Here is an 18,462-nt window from a genome sequence, read left to right on the forward strand (position 1 = left end):
AGGTGGAGATTCCAGGCAGGAGAGGAGGAGATGGAAGGGACCTAACATACCTAAGAAACTCTTCATGGCCCCTCTTCAGTTTATCTTCTTTTAAATAACATTGTTAAAGGTTGAAAAAAGAGGTGTAAAGAAAATAAATTTGTATTTTTGCTGATACATGTAACAAAAAAGGGAGACTTTCTGTTGAAACTGACTCTTGGTGATAATGAAGTGAGAAAGTACCTGTACCTCAGAGTCCCAAAGACAAGCCAAAAGTTGAAGTCAAAACGGTAAACTGGAAGCACAACTACAATTTATAGATTGTTTTAGGAAAATTGGACTCCAAATTTAGAAAGCTGATTAATTTGAAACTAATTTTACTCATTATAAGAGGAGTCTTCAACTTACAGAAGGAATCCTTAAATAATTGAGATTAAATAATTAAGCTTAAATCTTGGATTTTCTATTATTAACCAAGAAGTTTAGAAGCAGAATATTAAGAATTTGGTCAGAAATAATAATAAAAATACCCACAAACCTGTGTAGTAATGTCAATGCCTACCTATACCTTGATTTACATAAATCCCATGCATGCACAAAACACACAAAATACTCCATAAACAAAGACACTTTTACAAAGACCTCTCGAGGGTTCTTAGCAAATGTTATTTAACCAGGGAAGGTGAGGTAATGGATAAAAAATGCAATTATTTTAGAGTTATATTTAAGATCAATTTCAAACTATTTAAAAAGGACTAAAAAAAACGGTTGTTAGGTGGATTTGAAAGGTTTCATCAACACAAGCCTTCTGATGTGGAAAACACTGAAGTTTCGTATTATAAAAGTAATCCTGAGTTTTTGCTGTTAACATAACAAACAGCCTTCTCCCAAGTTAGTGCCCCTACTAATAAAGCTTATTCCAAATGAATGGTCCTACTCAAATAGTTTTATATTTTGAGGAAAATTCCCCTCCCAAGCATACTCTCCACCTATTTACGCCAACGACTAAATTATTCAGAATATTTTTCTACCTACAAATACAATTTAAAAGTTCCTAAGTGTTTTTTTCCAGCAAGCTCACGTGATGCATTTTAATACTCAGTTTACTATTTTCATCCACTATAGATTAAGCTTAAAAAATCTATAAAGAAACCAAGAAAAACAACCTATATTCCCATGACTTCACTCACACACCATCTATGAAGCCAAAATATATCTACTTTAAGACCCATTTTTTAAAAAATGATGGATGTAAAAGCATAATCCTTAAGCAGTTGTGCAGTCTTGTGCAACGCCCTCATTTAAATCATTTTCAATGGAAGATATTTACACATTTCTACCCAAAAGCAGCACATCGTTGGTAAATATTTCTCGCGTATCTTTTCATTTAAAATAACCCGTCCTAAAAGGATAAAATAACTTTTGGCTGGAAAAAAAAAAGTATATTAATCTCTTCTAAAAATCCTTGTAGAATACCAACGACATTAACTATTTCCGTTAAGATGTTAAATTGCTGTCGGGCTTTTGCCGCTTTAAAAGAGTAAAAAAAACATGAACGACAGACAAAACTGCAAACCCCAGCATTTTTACCACTGCGCACATTTTTAAAAGACATTCTTAAGTGTACTTTGAAAGTACGCACAAAGCAATTTGTACTTGAGTGACTTAGACCGAGACCGCACATTTTAAGATGCTAATTATCCTTCCGCAGCGCTCAAAATGGCTGAGGCGCTCAGCCGGGCCCACTGGGGGCGCCGGCGGAAAGGGCGCCAAGGGCGCAGGAGGGCCACGCACGCTGGCGTCCGTTACGGCGACTTTTCCAGAAAGAGCCGCCCGACTCGTTGCCCGGGCCCGCGGCGCAGCCGGGCGTCGGTTTCGCCCGGACGGGTAGCTCACGCCCGCTCGCTCGGAATTTAAGCGCAACTCTCTACTGGGGGGCGGAGTCAGGAACTGCCCGAAACCCCCAAAGGGGCGCACCCTGCAAACTCTGCTGGAGGCGGGGGCGGAGATCCCGGGGACCCTTCCCCAGCAGAGCACCCCGCAACTCGCTGCTGGAGGTGGAGTTCCGAGATCCCGGGGACTCACGAGCAAACCCAACTTTGCTATGAACGCGGGATCAGAGATTCTGGGGATTCTGGGGACTCCCGAAGGGGCGAACCCTGCAACTCTCCGCTGGGAGGGCTGGGTCGGGGATGGCGGGGTTTCCGGAGCCGAGCGAACTCCACGGCTCAGTGCTCCGCTGGCGGGATCGGAGACGAGTCCCTCGGGGCGCGGCGTCGGCGCGTGGCTGGGAACCCCGGGCCGAGCGCGCCGCGGCTGCCGGCGAGCACCGCCGCCTCCCTCCCGAACGCAGGCCCCGCGTGAAGCTGGCCAGGCCCGAGGGGCTGTGTCGAAAAAAGTCTGGGTCTGAACCCCGGTTCCTGGACGCCCGCACTCACCTGAGCGGCCATCACGCGCTGTCTCTCGGCGATCAGGTTGCACTTCTTGCACTGGCAGTCCCGCCACATGCAGAAGCGCTTGTGGCCCTTGAGCGGCGACGCGTAGCCGTGGTTCCTGCAACGAGCGCACTTGGGCAGCCGCGGAGACTTTTTGCTCCCGGCACCCATGCCGGACGCCCCGGAGCCGCCGCCGCCGCTGCCTCCGGCGCCGGAGGTTCCCAGCAGCGCCCCGGCCACTTTGCCGAAGCCCCCGGCCTTGCCCTGCGGCGGTGCCCCGGGGGCGTGCGGGGGCTCCGACGGTGCGGAGGGCTTGCTGAATGCGTCGTCGTTGGGCATGGTGCCCCAAAGAGAAGCGCAAGTACTCTCAGGTCGCAAGACCGCTGCGAGGGAAGCACCCAGACGATGGCTAGGCTCCCGAGAGCGCAGGAGGCGTGTGCGCTGCAGCCGGAGGTGCAGCCCGAGTAGCGAGGTCTGGACAGGCAATGCCCAGAGTAGTGGGGGGTTGTGCCCTTTTATATTTTCTTTTGGCGCGCGCGGCGCAGAACTTTTGGATACTTTTCAGAATGTTCCCGGGACTGCCTGGGCGGGAGAGGCGCGGCCACGCCCACCGCCCCCCAACTCTGAGAGCTGTACTTCTGCCGCTAGTAAGCTTGCACAGTCTGCAAACGCCAAAGGCATTGCTGCAGGGCTGCTGCACCGAGGGAGCTAGCTCCCCAGGTCAGGAGCAAAGTTGTATCTTAGTCGTGCAAGCTGCTTGGAGGAGGTGCAGACCACTCCGTGGGGTCTTGTAGCTCCCTTCCCCCAAGGACACCATTCTGCAAGTTCCAGAGGGCAGACTTTGGCAGAAGCCAACTGGGAAAGTGGTTTCTTTCTCCCTTACGAGAATATTATATGAAGTTGAAGGCCTGAGAAAAAAGAAGTCTCTGCTCTTAAACCTGCAAATAAGGTCCTCAGTGTGCAAGGTTCAAGCAGGCCAAAAATTGGGCCTTTTTCTTCTCCCGTTCCCCTTTCCTGCACTTTTGTTCATTTGCTCACAAGATTTCTACCTACTGGCATAACTTTCGAATCTATAGTTACAGTCTTTGCTGCTTCTCTTACTAAGGTGCACACAGCTTCTTGCTTTTGAGGCAGCTTCACTTATGGATCTGCAGGCATGCAAAACTCAGCCTTCAAGAAAAACTCATGCAGACATTTGTCAAAATTTATTGCACACTTAAAATGTGTGCATTTTGCTGTACGTATTAATTATACCTCCAAAAAATCCTCAATCATCTTACAGCCTTCGCCCCGCCCCCACCCATGTTTGTCTTTTCTCTCTGTACTTGCACAGCCTTCCATCCCTAAAGGCCTGGTAATCATTTCTTCCTACACACCAGAAAAAGAGCTGCCCCACACGTTAGCCTTCCTCATGTCTGAATCTCTGTAAGCTTCCAGCTGGTCTCTTTTTCTTACAGTATATTCCATGAATGCAGCAGCTGGCCCAGCAGTGACTTGGTATTGTTGTGGGGGGGTTTTGTTGTTTTGTTTTTAAGTCTTTTAATACATCTTTATTGATTTCAGAGAGAGGAAGGGAGAGGGAGAGAGAGAGTTTAAATATCAATGATGAGAGAGTTGTCATTGATCGGCTACCTCCTGCGCGCCCCCAACTGGGGATTGAGCCCGCAACCCTGAAATGTGCCCTGATGGGAATCGAACCTTGATCTCCTGGCTTCTAGGTCGATGCTCAACCTCTGAGCCACACCAGACCCGGCTTGGTATTGTTTTCCCTGTGAAAAAAACAAAAGTTAAAGACCTAAGGCTACTGCTTAAAGGACTTAGAATGATCTCTCTCTGCATTTCTCAACCTCCCATAGTTACCTACCAGTTTGGAGGAGCTCTTTGTTGCCCCTTATGTACCTCTTTGCTCAGGACACTACCCTAACCTTGCAATAGCCATAGTGCATCCAGGAGGTTGCCCTTACATCTTTCCCCCACGCTCCTTGCTTTTCCCCAGTGTTAGTACTCAGGTTCCAAATTCTGGGCCCCAACCCTTGGGAGCTAGGCCTACAAAGGACCATGGCCATCCCATTTTAGCTTCTTATCAAAATGGCTGTGTAGTGACCCTCGCTTTCAGCAGATTAGCATTTTCAGCGCTGAGCTCTGAAGTCCTCTAACCTGCCTTTCCCATTCTTATTCTGAGGTCCTTCTCACAGGCTCTTTCCCTCGCTGGATTTTCTCCATTGCTGCTCTCTGTCTGAAAGTTAGTTCCTAAAGAAGCATCTAGCTATACACAATACCTCATATCCTACCCATCAAGCCAGTGAAGCTCCACTCCTGATAGAGGCCAGGGTGCAACCATTCATCTCATTCTGGAACCTGTTAAATTATAACCACTATTTTGTTTCGGGAATATCCCTAAATCTTCCATTAAAACCAATGTGCCAATTACTGTTATCTACAATTTTCTTTTTCCACATTTACATTTTAATACATTAACTAGAGCTGAGTCATCCCCAAGGCTCATTCCCAAGTAATTCCCAAGTTAGTTTTAGAGAATGCAGTAAAAGCTGGAAGTAGTGGCTATCAAATCTCAGTTACAGGGGAACACATGTTTCTTATGAGCATCCCATCACTAGAATCTATGATGGAGGAATTTAAGCCTACAGAAAATTTGGGGCCAGATATCTATGTGACCAAAGTATTAAAACATAAAATGTTGTGATAAAGTTAATAGCCTAATAAAGTTTTTATTCACAAACCACAGAGGAGGTACCAGACATGAAATGATCCAAAATGGAATTAGGAATGCCCCAAGGGTGAAAGGAGTGGTCCTGGATATTTGGAGCTGTCTGATCCTCTTGTCTCCTTTCTCTCCTCCCCCCTTTCCAGAACCCAAATCCATGAAGGATGATGACGTAGATCTGTGTTTGTTGAGGTAGAAAGATGTCCAAGACATACTGACAAGTGGGGAGAGGGAGCAGGTTGGTTCTAAAACGTGGCAGGGTTGGGTGAAGACTTAGATATGACACCAAAAGCCCAAGTGATAAAGGAAAAAAATGGTAATTGACTTCATCAAAATGCAAAACTTTGTGCTTCTAAAGACACCATTGAGAAAGTGAAAAGACAAGCCACAGACTACGAGAAAATATTTGGAAATCATGTATCTAATAAACGACTTGTATCTAGAATACATAAGAACTCTGGGAGTGTATAATAAAACGAAAACCCAATTGAAATCTGGGCAAAATTTTGAATAGACATTTCATCAAAGAAAATATTTGAATGGCCAATAGGCAAATGAAAAGATGCTTGTTATTCTTAGTCATTAGGGAAATGCAAATCAAAACAACAACGAGATACCACTTCACACCCACTAGGATGGCAATAATAAAAAACATAGACAGCAGAAAGGATTGGCTAGACGCAGAGGAGCTAGAATTCTCATATATTGCTGGTGGGAATGTAAAATGTCACAGCCATTTTGGAAACTTTACCATATGACCCAACAAGTCCATCCCTAGATATCTACCCCAGAGAAATGAAAACATTTTGTCAGCACAAAGATTTCTACATGAATATCCACAGCAGCACTGTTCATTTGAAACAATCCAAATGCCTGTCAATGGTTGAACAAATAAGCAAAATGTAGTATAAACATACAATGGAATATTATTCAGCCATCAAAAGGGATGAAGCAGTGATATGTGCTACAGCAAGAATGAACCTTGCAAAATTATGCTAAGTAAAAAAAGTCAGGTTCAAAATACCACATATTGTATGTTACCATTGATACGAAATGTCCAGAATAGACAAATCAATATATATAGAGAAAAATGATTCGTAGTTGCCAGGGGGCAGGTGTGGGAATGCAGAATAAGTGCAAATGGGAATAAGGGATCTTCTTGGGTTGAGGCAATAGTTTAAAATCGGGCTGTGGTAATGATTACAAAACTCTGTACTGCAAATAAATTTTTTGTATGATTAAAACAAGAGAATTTAATGGTATATAAATTATAACTCAACAAAGCTATTTAAAATTTTGAATTAAGGACCAAAAAATCCCATGATGTGCAGTATGTTTCCATTTCTGAAATGGGAACAAATGTGTATTTATATCTGCTTGAGTGGGTATTTAATTCTCCCTGGACTATAGGATTATGGGTGATATTCTCCTTATACTTTGTTTTTGTTTTTGCTTTTTCAGAGCAGATCCATGTTCTTGCTCCCTGCCTTCTGTCTCTTCGACCTTGGATTGTGTGTTAAGAACTGACATCTGGGTTTGGGCCTAGCCTGCACAGCCTCACCCCTTGGTCCAGTTCATTAGAACTTGGAACTCATGCTCATTTCACAATAAATTATTACATGTTTTGCTTTCTAGTTACCATAGCTGTGTGGTGCTTATATTTTGTTTATTATCTGAGTTTTTAAATCCTTCACAGACATCACTCTCACCATCAGAAAAAACACACACATTATTTTATTGGTGAGGCAGTATAGCATCATAATTAAATGCCTAGCTTTGAATCCCAGCTGTGTGACCTTAGGCAAGTTTCTTAACCTCTCTGTGACTCAGTCTGCTCATCAGCAAAAGAGAGTAATAATAAATACCTACCTCAAAGGATTGTTAGGAAGACTAAATGGCAAGTGTCAAGTGTGGAACATGAGTCGGCTGGCCTGAACTAATGGTCTGGTGTACAACTGTGTCTGCTCAGTGCCCAGTAACTAGTGGGAGGAATCTAGGGAGAAGCGAGACTGGTAGGGCCTGGAGCATTTCGTGCAGAAGGACCTTGTGAGAAAGGGAAGGCTGAGCTGTGTTCTGTGTCACGCAGGTTTGAGTAGGCACAAAGGAGCAAACAGGACATTCTAGGTCGTGGGAACAACGGATAGAAGGCGGGCATTGGGAGTAAGCCTGTGGGTTGGGGGAGAGGGCACAGACATGCCAGTCTAGAACAGAGGAGTCAAGCTGGAGCCCAGTGGGAGATAAGAGTGGAGAGATAGCATGGCGCCTTGCCTGCCAGTGAGGAATTTGGCTTCTATCCTATAGGCAAATGGAGAATGATGGAGGCTTTTGTCCTTGAGGTGTTGGAGGAATGAAAGTGATGGGTCTGCCAATCACTGTGTGATTTGAACAAGCCACTTAAGGTCTCAGCCTTCAGTCCTTATGAGGAGATGATATCATAGGGATCAGAAATATTTGTAAGATGCCCAGAACCATGCCTGCCACATAGAAAATGCTCGATCATTGTTGGTAGCTGATGCTAACTTCAGTTTAGATTGGAGGAGCAGGAGAAATTTGAAAGCAGATAATGCTGGACCTGGTTGATCAGGAAGATGGCTATGCCTGAGGTTGCAGCAGTGAAACTTAATTACCAGCCATCTTCCTCTATGCATTCCAGTTCCCAACAATATCCACACAGACGGAGTCCTGGGAAGTGTGGCTGGCATGCAGGAATCCTTGTAGGAATCCAGACAGGCCTTATAGTCCGGGTGCTTGTGTTAAGAGTCCCAGCTTTGCTATGCACCATGCACCAGTTGTCCACATCACTTACACTCTGTGGCTCCAGTTTTTCATCTGGAAATTAGAAATAACCTGAGAATTGTAAAGATGCAATGACTGATGTATATAAAGGACTTAGATCAGTGCCTGCAAGAGACTGAGCACCATCTAACTGTGAGCTGCTGTTGTTTTAGAATTCTGTAGGAGGAATTTTGAAGCACAGACTGACAATGAGGGGATTAGGAGGCAGGTTTTAGATCTGGGCAGTTTGCTAGTTCCTCCCAAGCAAACTGTTCCCAAGAAGGTCAGTAATTAGGAGCCCAGAGGAGAACGTGGAAATAAGTAGCAAACATCTGTTACAGAGCAAATCATCCTCACTCTGTCTGAGCATCTGGAGCCAGTCTCAGGCTCTTAGGAAGACAAAAGGACACCACAAAGTGGCACATCAGCTCAGGCTGCATCACTGTTTTATAAGATGGTACAGTGATAGATTTTCACAAGTAATCCCTGGGAGTTAGCAACAAAAGATTAAACCAGGTTCAGTTCCTTTCTCTCTGTTCAGTAAGAGTATAAAATTCTAGGGTATTTCCTGATAAAAATTGTCAAAATGTGAAAGTTTTGACATTTAATGGGGAAAGTTCAAATTATTTAGAAAAACCAATGGCTATAATACAAGTTAAAGGAAGTAATCTAGAGAAAATGTACTCATAATGCAGAGAAATTTAAAAATGTATTTTACAGATAATTGTAGATGACTTTTTAGTATCAACTGCTGTTGGAAATTATCAGCAGCATACTGACGCTTTTCCATTAATCTAAAGAAAAAGAAAAGGCTTACCATCGTACGTTTTTCTTATAGGATCGACTGCTTAAAATTTCAAGAAGAAATCTGGTTTTAAAATTTTATTTTTACAAAGCTAAATTTGATAGAGAAAAAGTAACTACATAGGTTTACTGTTTGATATTTGTGAAGAGCAAACATGTCAAATTGCTATTTTATATTTTAATTTACAAATGCCTTATTTTAACTGACTACTTATAAATTAGAATAATTACTTTTCAGATTTTATAATCCACCCCAAATTACCATTCACTTACTTAAGTACTTTTTTTTTAATGTTTAAACTTTTTAAAAATATGTTTTTATTGATTTTTCAGGGAGAGGGGGAGAGAGAGAGAAACATCAATGATGAGAGCGAATCATCGATCAGCTGCCTCCTGCGCACAGCCCAGGCATGTGCCCTGACCGGGAATCAAACAGTGACCTCCAGGTTCATGGGTTGACACTCAACCACTGAGCCACACGGTCCGGGCTTAAGTACTTTCTTCTATAATTGATTCTTGGTAAATTGAAGCTCTCTCATGAGTCTTCCTGTGCCTTCTGTAATAGACGTAATAGACGTAAAAGAACAGAGGAAACAGTGAAAACAAATCCTGAAATAAAATTTCATTTAAGTGTTTCAAATGAATTGGAAATTAAAATGTGTATCAACAAGGTGCTCAGATACATCCCCCCCTTGGGTTCAATAGCCACTCTCTTGCTGATATGTTGGTTTGCTAACAAAATAAAAACAAGAAAAACAGATAGATTAGCAGTGCTAATAACAATGTAAGTAGTCCTGTATTTTTACCATAGACCGTTTATATGAGGTAGAGAGAGTGGGGAATAGTAAAATGAATATTTTGTGACTGATTCAAAGTTTAAAAATTGAAACCTTTAGTAGACACATAAATATCTGCTATTATGTATTTTATCAAGCTTTTATTCCCCCAAGGGCAGCCTTGTGAGTTTTCCACTTTACCAAAGAATGGAAGAAAACTACACTTAGTTTTAGAGATACACTATAAAAACAACACTTCACCTAATTCCAAAAGATAGGATGATGAGCGAAGAAGCTGAACAGTGAGGGTGACTGCGGTACTGATGCCAAGAATTAGACTAACTATATTCATTGTAATCATTAACACTGGTCATTTTAAAACCACCTGCAACTATAGAATGACCAAAAGTTATATTCACTCATACATTTCTATACTACTATTGATAAATACTGCTTGAGTTGATTATATGGTTATTGTCAGAGTTGGTGGCTGCGACTTGAGGGGCCCAAAACACACCCTTAACCAAACGTGACTTCAGGAATACTATAAAGCATGTTCTGAGCCCTAGGAAAAGAAGATGAATTAACTATTTCATCGTAAGAAATACCAGTAACAGTTCAGTTCAAAAGATGTCTCCATTTAGTGCAGGATTCATTGCCAAGTGAAAAGTGACACTATTCACTAAGGAGTTTAGGAAACAAAAACACTGAAGACTGGAGAGGGGAGGGAGGCTTCCTGGAAGAAGCAAGCTTCCAGAAAAGCAGTACAGTGGTGCCTCGGTTTTCCAACGCACTCTGTTGGGCAGACCAGTCGAGCTCTGAAACGTTCGAAAACCGAGGGATCCACAGCCGACAGCTAGGCCTCAGGATCCTGTCCTCAGCGGAGACTGCGGGCAGGTCCCACTTCCCAGGTGTGTTCGAAAACCGAAGCATTGACCTCCAGGCTTACGGTGTTGGTAAACCGAAAACCGAAATGTTCATCAGCGGAGACGTTCGAAAACCCAGGCACCACTGTATTTGGATAAGGAACCAAATCAGGAAGGGGTGGTAAACTGATGCAAACTACAATTAGATCTTCCAAGAAGGGTGTGGGACTCTCTCACTTTGGGGATACCCATGCATCCTGACTCTGCCCTGAGATTTTCATCCCTGGGGGTCCCCTTCCTCCATCCCTCAGGCTCCTTGCTGCCTTACACTGTCCTCAGTGGAAGCGGTCCTCCTGCTCTAAGAGGCTCAAGAGGAATATAAAGCCTTTCTTTGGGGAATCTTTAGGGCGACAAGACTGATTTATTATTATTATTACTTACAAAAACTACTAAAATCTGGGAAAAACAAGAAAATAATCAGAGTGCCATGAATCGAGACACTCTGGATTGCAAAGTGTAATCTCCTATTCCCATTCCTGGGGACCCCGAAAATAAAGGGTCTCGGCTGGGGCTCTCCCAGCGGCAGCCAGGTTTGCCCCTGCGAGGGAGGGGCCCTCTTCGCGCCCCAGCCCGCCCGCCGCCATCTTGCACACGTGGGCGGGCGGAGGTCCCGGGAGGGCACAGGCATAGGCTCCCCGCCCCCTTCAGGCCGGCTTCCTGTCCGGAAGGCCCGCCCCTCGCAGTGATGGACGGTAATGTCCGCTCGCTCCCGCAGTGAGCTGCCCGGGTCTCCACCCGGAAACGTGCATAATTAGTTCTCACTGGGCCCCGCAGCCCTGTGGGTGTCGGAGGCGGTGGGTGTCGGAGGCGGTGGGGCCCTCGGGTCAGAGGGTGGGGTTGAGGTCCTTACATCTCGCCTAGTAGGTGTGCAAGTAACATACATAAATATTACGTGGGATGTACTTATATTAAAAAAGATTACTCCTTGGTTACTGAAGTTCAAACCTAGCTGGGTGCTCTATATTTTTATTTGCTAAATACAGCGGCCCTACTTTCAAAGGCCCTTGGGGACACCATTTCCCCAGGGTCTCTTCAAGCCGAACGGAGACGCTTTGGGCCAGGGAGCGCGCCAGCCGCAGCCCTGGAAGCCAGACCCAGCTGGCCGCACGTGTTTGTGTGCCCTGCGAGCCAAGCATGGGTTTACACTTTTAAATAGTTTGAAAGAAAATCAAAAGTGTAATTTTCGTGACAAAGTTACATGGAATTCAGATCTCGGTGGTCATAAATAAAGCTTTAAAGGAGTTTGTTGGAACAGCCATTCCCTGACGTTCGTAGCTCGCTTTGGAGATAGAGGCCGAGGTCAGGAGCTGGGACAGGCCGTGTGGCCCACAAAGCCTAAAGTATTTCCTACCTGACCCCTTAAAAAAATGTGAGGACTCCCTGCTGTACACTTCCATTTTCCTGAGGCTCTCAGTATGATTTTTTTTAAAAAACAATGAAGATAGGTCAAAATGGGGAAACGCCCTAGGCGGTCTGCCCCAGGGCTCCGTCTAAAATGGCGGTCCCGCCTTTGCCCCTCAGGCTCCGGACCCGCCCCAGGCCCCCCGCCGTCCCCCGCCGCCGGGGGGGGGGGGGGGGGGGGGGGGTTAGAGGACGAAGGTGATGCAGACGCCCTCGGGCAAAGCTCCTGACGGCTGGAGGCCCCGTCAAGGGTGCTCTGCGGGCCGCTCATCAGGAAGCGCGTCCAGTCGCGGGAGAGGAGGTGACGCGGGGCGCCAAGACGGGAAAGAGCATCTCCTTCAGCCGCGCGGGCGCGTGAAGACACAGATCCACGCAAAGGGTATGGCGCCCTCCGGAAATGAAGACGAGGCAAGTCTGGCTAAAGCTGAGAGGCGAGGCGTGGCAGGAGGGCGGGGCGGGGCAGCGCTGAAGGTACCTGCGCTGCTTCACGTTCCCGGGGAGCCTTCTCCGTGCCAGACACGGAGGGAAGTGCTTTGTGTACTAACTCACTTGATGATCACAAGGGCCCTGTCACTGTGCCCACTGTATGGGTGAGGATTCCGCGGCGCACAGAGCGCAAGTGACTTCGCAATCTCAAAAAGGGAGAACGGCCCTGGCCGGTGCGCCCAGTGGTTAGAGCGCCGGCCTGCTCGCTGGGGGGCCTCGGGTTGGACTCCTGGTCAAGGCTGTGTTGCCTGGGTTGCAGGTTCGATCCCGCCCCGGCGGGCGTGAGTGGGAGGCGGCCAATCCATGTGTCTCTCCCATGTAGATACTTCTCTCCCTCACCCCGCACTCTCTCTAAAAGTCAATGGAAAAAAATATCCTCAGGTGAGAATTAACAAAAAAATAAATTTTTAATTTAATCTAAAAAGGAAAACAGCAGAAGGTGGATCCAGGCTCCCATTCTTCACCTCATTCTAGAACGGTCAGGTTGCGCCTCTCCCCCCACTCAGATAGTGGCAGCGGGAACAGGTGAGTAGTGGGAATGGAGAGGGGAGATATTCCTTGGGTTCCAGGACTATCTGAGACAATTGTGTGAATGGTGATGATAGCAGCTTACTTAGGGGTGATCTACACTGAGCACTCTTAGAGCCACAGCAAACAAAACCAAGGGGCAGGTAATCAATTAAGTGTGATGCAGATTGTAAATGCTGGAGAAAATCAGAGAGGAAAGGACATGATGATTCCTGCTCATGAAGGAGTTGTGACCAGGGTCAGAGGAGCCAGCCTTTCAGCTGGTCTTTTGGACACTCAGAAAAAAAGGGGTGTTTCTGTGAGACTCTTCACCATCTTTCTGTTTGGTCTTGTTCACAGCTGTATCCCCAACCTGTTAGGTTTTAGTGGCTCATTAATAGTTATCAAATGAATGAGTAGATTTTAAAATATACATGTATATTTATTTATTTATTAAAATATATATCTTTATTGATTTCAGAGAGAGGAAAGGAGAGGGAGAGAGAGAGAGAGAAATATCAATGATGAGAGAGTCATTGGTCGAGCCCGCAACCCGAGCATGTGCCCTGACCGGGAATCGAACCCCGATTGCCTGGATCCTAGGTCGACGCTCAACTGCTGAGCCACGCCCGGCCGGGCTACATGTATTTTTGAATAGGTAATAGAGTCACATGGTTCAAAAGTTAAAAGATTCAAAAATCTGAATATGAAGTTTCTTCTCACCACTATCACCCAGTTTCCCACCACAGAGGCCGGGTTTTAAATTTTTTGAGATTTATTTCAGGGACTACCACTTTTTAGACTGGCCAGCAGTCACCCTCCACCATGGATGTGAAAAACCCACCCTTGGAATCTGACAGCTGCAGAGGTGGCCTGGCCCAGGGAAAGACTGGTTTGGGGGCCTGACAAACATGAGTTCTTATCCTTATTCTGCTCCTTTGCAAAAGCTACCTTGTTCCTCTTTAGTTTTCCAGTCTGATTTAGGTATAGTGATTCTCTGGAGATAGGAAGATTAGATGAAATGAGGTAATGAGTAGAAATAGCCTGCCTCGGTGTGTGGTACATAGGAGGAAGACAGTTCTCACCTTCATGTCATTGTGTTGCTATGCTGTGACCCTCAGAATTCTCTTATTCATTTTTCCTCTGCCTCTTTATTCTACCTACTGTGACAAGAACCACCTGATGATCTGGAGGGCTACACATGGGGGAACCCTGAAAACATTACGCTAAGTGAAAGAAGCCAGTCACAAAGAACCGCGTATTGTATGACTCCATGTATATAATGTATGCAGAAAAGACAACTCTTTATAGGTTAATGGTTTCCTAGGGCTGGGGTATTGGGGGGTATGAGGACTGACTGCTAATGGATATAGGGTTTCTTTAGGGGGTGATGAAAATGTTTTAAAATTGATGTGGTTGCACAACTTTCAATATGCCAAAAATTGAATTGTACACTTTACATGAACATTTTTTTAAATATATATCTTTATTGATTTTAGAGACGAAGGGAGAGGGAGAGAGAAAGATAGAAACATCAATGATGAGAGAGTCATCATTGATCGGCTCCCTCCTGCATGCCTCCAAACTGGAGGTGGACCCCGAATCCCCGGCACATGCCCTGACCGGGAATCGAACCACGGTCTCCTGGATCCCAGGTTGATGCTCAACTGCTGAGCCACGCCCAGCTGGGCTGAACAAATTTTATGACATGGATTATACCTCAATAAAATTCTTATTTTAAAAATTCCCTGGCAGGAAGGTGAGGTAGAGGAGGAAGAAGGAATAGAAAGACCTACAAGTAGCAGAAAGGGCTGCATTCAGGGTGCAGGTCTAGTACAGCAATGAGCAACAAAGGGCCTAAGCTTTAGTCCTGGCTTAGCCTCCAGCTGGCTGTGTGACCTTGGAAAAGTCCCTTCACCCCTCTGTGCTTTGCTGCCTCATTAAGAAATTAAATAAAATGAAATAAAAATAAGGAGGTAGAACATGATGGCCTAGGGTCTCTTTCTCATCTAAAAGTCTACAGTTTGCCTCCTGCGTCAGCTGGGGGAGGAGAGGTGAGGGGAAGCCAGAGATAGGAGGAAAACAGAGATCCTGGCTGGGGCTCTCCCCACCTCTCCGCCCTGCCCTGCACCCTGCCCTCCCCTTGAACTCTAGGCCTTTGTTCGGCTTCCCCCAACCCTGGAAGTGCATGCATGCAGGGGAGAGTGTGAGGGTTGGGTCGGGTCAGGGTCATGAGGAACGGACAGGAGCCACACTCACAGATATTAGTCCATTTTCTAGTACAGATTATAGACCTTGGGAAGGAAGCAACTTGGGAAAATAAATGTAGATTCAAGGTAAATTCTCCAGGCAGACAGGTGGTTTTTCATCTAATCATAAGGCTAACTCTGCCATCATTAAGATTCATTGGCATCCTTTTCTATATGATAGTGAGCTGTACTCAAGTACGTGCATTGTAATTTTTTATTATGGTAAAAAATACATAAAATGCACCATTTTAACCATTTGAAGTGTACATTTCAGTGGCGTTAAATACATTCCTATTATTGTACAGCCATCACCACCATCCATCTCTATTTTTTAATTTTTTAATTGAAGTATAACAAGCATAAGTGCAAGATTCCTGTGCTTCCCTCCATGAATTTTTACATTTGCCTATACCAGCCATCTAGACCAAAATACGGATTATTTATAACAGTCCGGAAGTGTCTCTCTGGCCTCCTCCCAGCAATTACATTTTAAGGTTGTTGTTTTTTCCCCTAAGTTTAACTCTTTGATTGAAAGGAAAAAAACATGGTTCTTTTGCAAACAACTTAGGTGGTTTTGCAGATTGCACAGTCAGTATCTTAATGTTTCATTCCTAAAGGTTCAAGTCCCAGTGTACTTGGGCAGGAAGGCACTGTGACTTCAAGGCAGGAACGCGTTGTTCTGCAGAAGGTCTGCTCTCCCCTTGTTGCACATCCCAGGGCCAGTTCACTGATGGAAAGTTCTCATTGGAACGTGCTCTAAATTCTTACTGCAGATGCGACAAAGGTGACAACCTTTCTGCTAAACTGAATGCAAGGATATTTTTTACTTGCCACCAGGTAATTTGTTGGGTAAGGCATCCAAACATATGCCCCGTCAATGACATCAAAATGTCAGCTGGTTCTGTAGCTGGATTAAAACTAATATAGCCTAGCCCACTTTATCACTTAGCAGCAGAAGCTGAAAGCTAAACAAGGTTAGCATTGGCCTATGTTTTTTTGGTTTTATTTTAGATTTTAAATTTAAACTAAATTATTTTTATTGGGATGTAATTGACATATAACATTATATTAGTTACAGGTGTATAACATAATGATTCAATATATGTATGTACTGGGAAATAATCACCACAGTAGGTCTAGTTAACGTTCATCGCCACACATAGTTACCCTTATTTTTTCTGGTGATGAGAACTTTTAAGATCTACTCTCTTAGCAACTTCCAAATATATAGTATTGTTAACTATAGTCAGCAAGCTGTACGTTACATCCCTAGGACATATTTATTTTATAACTGGAAATTTATATCTTTTGACCACCTTCACCCATTTTTTTCAATATTTAAATCTGGACTGTGGAGGAAGAAGCAGAGCACTTACAGTATAATTCATCAGACTAAGCGAGCAGCCAGCAGGAAACTAGGGAAAATAGATAATGAAGGAAATTTGTAAAGGAAAAACTGGGGAAGGATCATGTCAATCCCAGAGAGAGGGAGAGGTTACACAGCTCTATTCAGGAAATCCAGAGGAGGCAAAAACAAACAAAAACCATTCTTGCCCCCCTGCATTTTTTACCTAAACCTGAAGCCCTGGGAAAGCCCACGTGTTTCTTTCACCGGACTCCCCTGAGCTCAACAGAGGGGCCTGGCATGTGGCAGTCAGGAACAAGAATGCATATTAGTGAAATTACGTGTTATTTGTCTTTCTCTGACTTATTTCACTGAGCGTACCCATCCATGCTGTCGCAAATAGTCATCTTTTTTTAAGGCCGAGTAATATCCTGTTGTATATATGTACCTCAGCTTCTTTACGCACTCGATAAAAAAGAACCCAACAAACAAAATTGAAACAGGCTCACAGACACAGAGAGCGGACAAGTGGTTGCCAGAGAGGGGGGGGCTTGGGGGGTTTAGTGAAAGAGGTGAAGGCCTAAGAAGCACAAACTGGCCATTATGAAATAATCATGAGGGTGAAGTACAGCACAGGGAATGTAGTCAGTAACATTGTGGTAACTATGCACGGTGCCAGGTGGGCACTAAAGATATGGAGAGGACCACTATGTAAAGTATATGATTGTTTAACCACTACACTATACACCTGAAACCAGTTCAAAATAAAGTTGAAAATAAATTATAAGCCCTGGCCAAGCTCAGTTGGTTAGAGCATCATACCAGTACACCAAGGTTCCCAGGTTGCAGATTGTCCTGGGTCAGGGCACATAACAAGAATCAACCAATGAATGCATAAATGAGAGGAACAATAAATGCTGATTTTTTAAAAAAATCAAGGGAAGTAAACACTTAGAAGGAATGGGGCAGAATTGCCCAGGAAATATGAGGAAAAAGCCTTTTCTTTAACACTGGTAATTGTGAAGTGTATCTCATTGTTATTTTAATTTGCATTTCCCTAATGACTAATCATGTTGAGTATCTTTTTATGTGCTTAGTAATTATGCCTTCATGATCTTTGGTGAAATATCTATTCAACTAATTTGCTCATTTTTATTTTTTTATCCTCACCTGAGGATATTTTTTCCATTGCTTTTTCAGAGAGAGAGTGGAAGGGGGAGAGAGAAACATCAATGTGAGAGAGACACATTGATTGGTTGCCCCCTGCTCGCACCCCAGCCTGGGCCAGGGATCAAGCCAGCAACTGTGATACGTGCCCTTGACCGGAATCGAGCCCAGGACCCTTTGGTCTATGGGCTGACGCTCTAACCACTGAGCCAAACTGGCTAGGGCTGATTTGCTCATTTTTAATGGGGTTGTTTGTCTTTCTATTAATGAGTTTTAAGAGTTTTTACTCTGTATACAGGTCCTTTATCAAACATATGGTATGCAAATATTTTCACCCAGCCTGTGACTTATCTTTTCATTTTCTTAGTAGTGTCTTTGAAAGTGTAAATGTTTTGAATTTTGATCAAGTAGAATTTATCATTTTTTTCTGTTATGGATTGTGCTTTTAGAGTGTTATAGCTAAGAACTCTGTCTAGCCTAAGGGAAGACCTGCTTCATACAGTTGGAGGCTAAATTGCTCGCTATAGGAGGCGTGATTTTATGTATTAATGTGATTTTAGAACTAGCTTTCTGAGTGCTCTTTGAGGCATTTGAGTACATATTTGATGAGGAATCATTTAAATTTGGTAATCAATTCGTGATGAGAATAATAATAGCTAACATCAGTTGAATACTCAGTGCCAGGCCCTTGGCTGAATTCTTTAAATGAGTGAATCTCACTTAATCCTCACACCACACCTGTGAAGTAAGCACTGTTACTATCATTGTTTAGAAGATGGGGAAACTGAGACACTGAGAGGCTAAGTGAAGTGGTAAGGAAGGATTGTAACTGAGGTAGCCCATTCTCAATCACTCCATAGTAGGCAACATGTAAACATTTGTCCAGA

The 18,462-nt window shown here is 44.3% G+C and overlaps 1 protein-coding gene across 1 annotated transcript in view; it reads right to left on the bottom strand.

The window, feature by feature from the left end:
* Positions 1-2,753, bottom strand: part of DMRT1 (doublesex and mab-3 related transcription factor 1) — a 90,545-nt gene extending 87,792 nt beyond the window's left edge. Inside the window, exon 1 of the mRNA XM_087823167.1 lies at positions 2,418-2,753. Coding sequence (XP_087679293.1) covers positions 2,418-2,753 — 336 coding nt within the window. The remainder of the gene's footprint in view (positions 1-2,417) is intronic.
* Positions 2,754-18,462: the final 15,709 nt, after the last annotated feature.

The sequence above is a fragment of the Miniopterus natalensis genome, chromosome 12, assembly GCF_054644295.1.
Source record: "Miniopterus natalensis isolate mMinNat1 chromosome 12, mMinNat1.hap1, whole genome shotgun sequence".
NCBI classification, from domain to species: Eukaryota; Metazoa; Chordata; class Mammalia; order Chiroptera; family Miniopteridae; genus Miniopterus; species Miniopterus natalensis.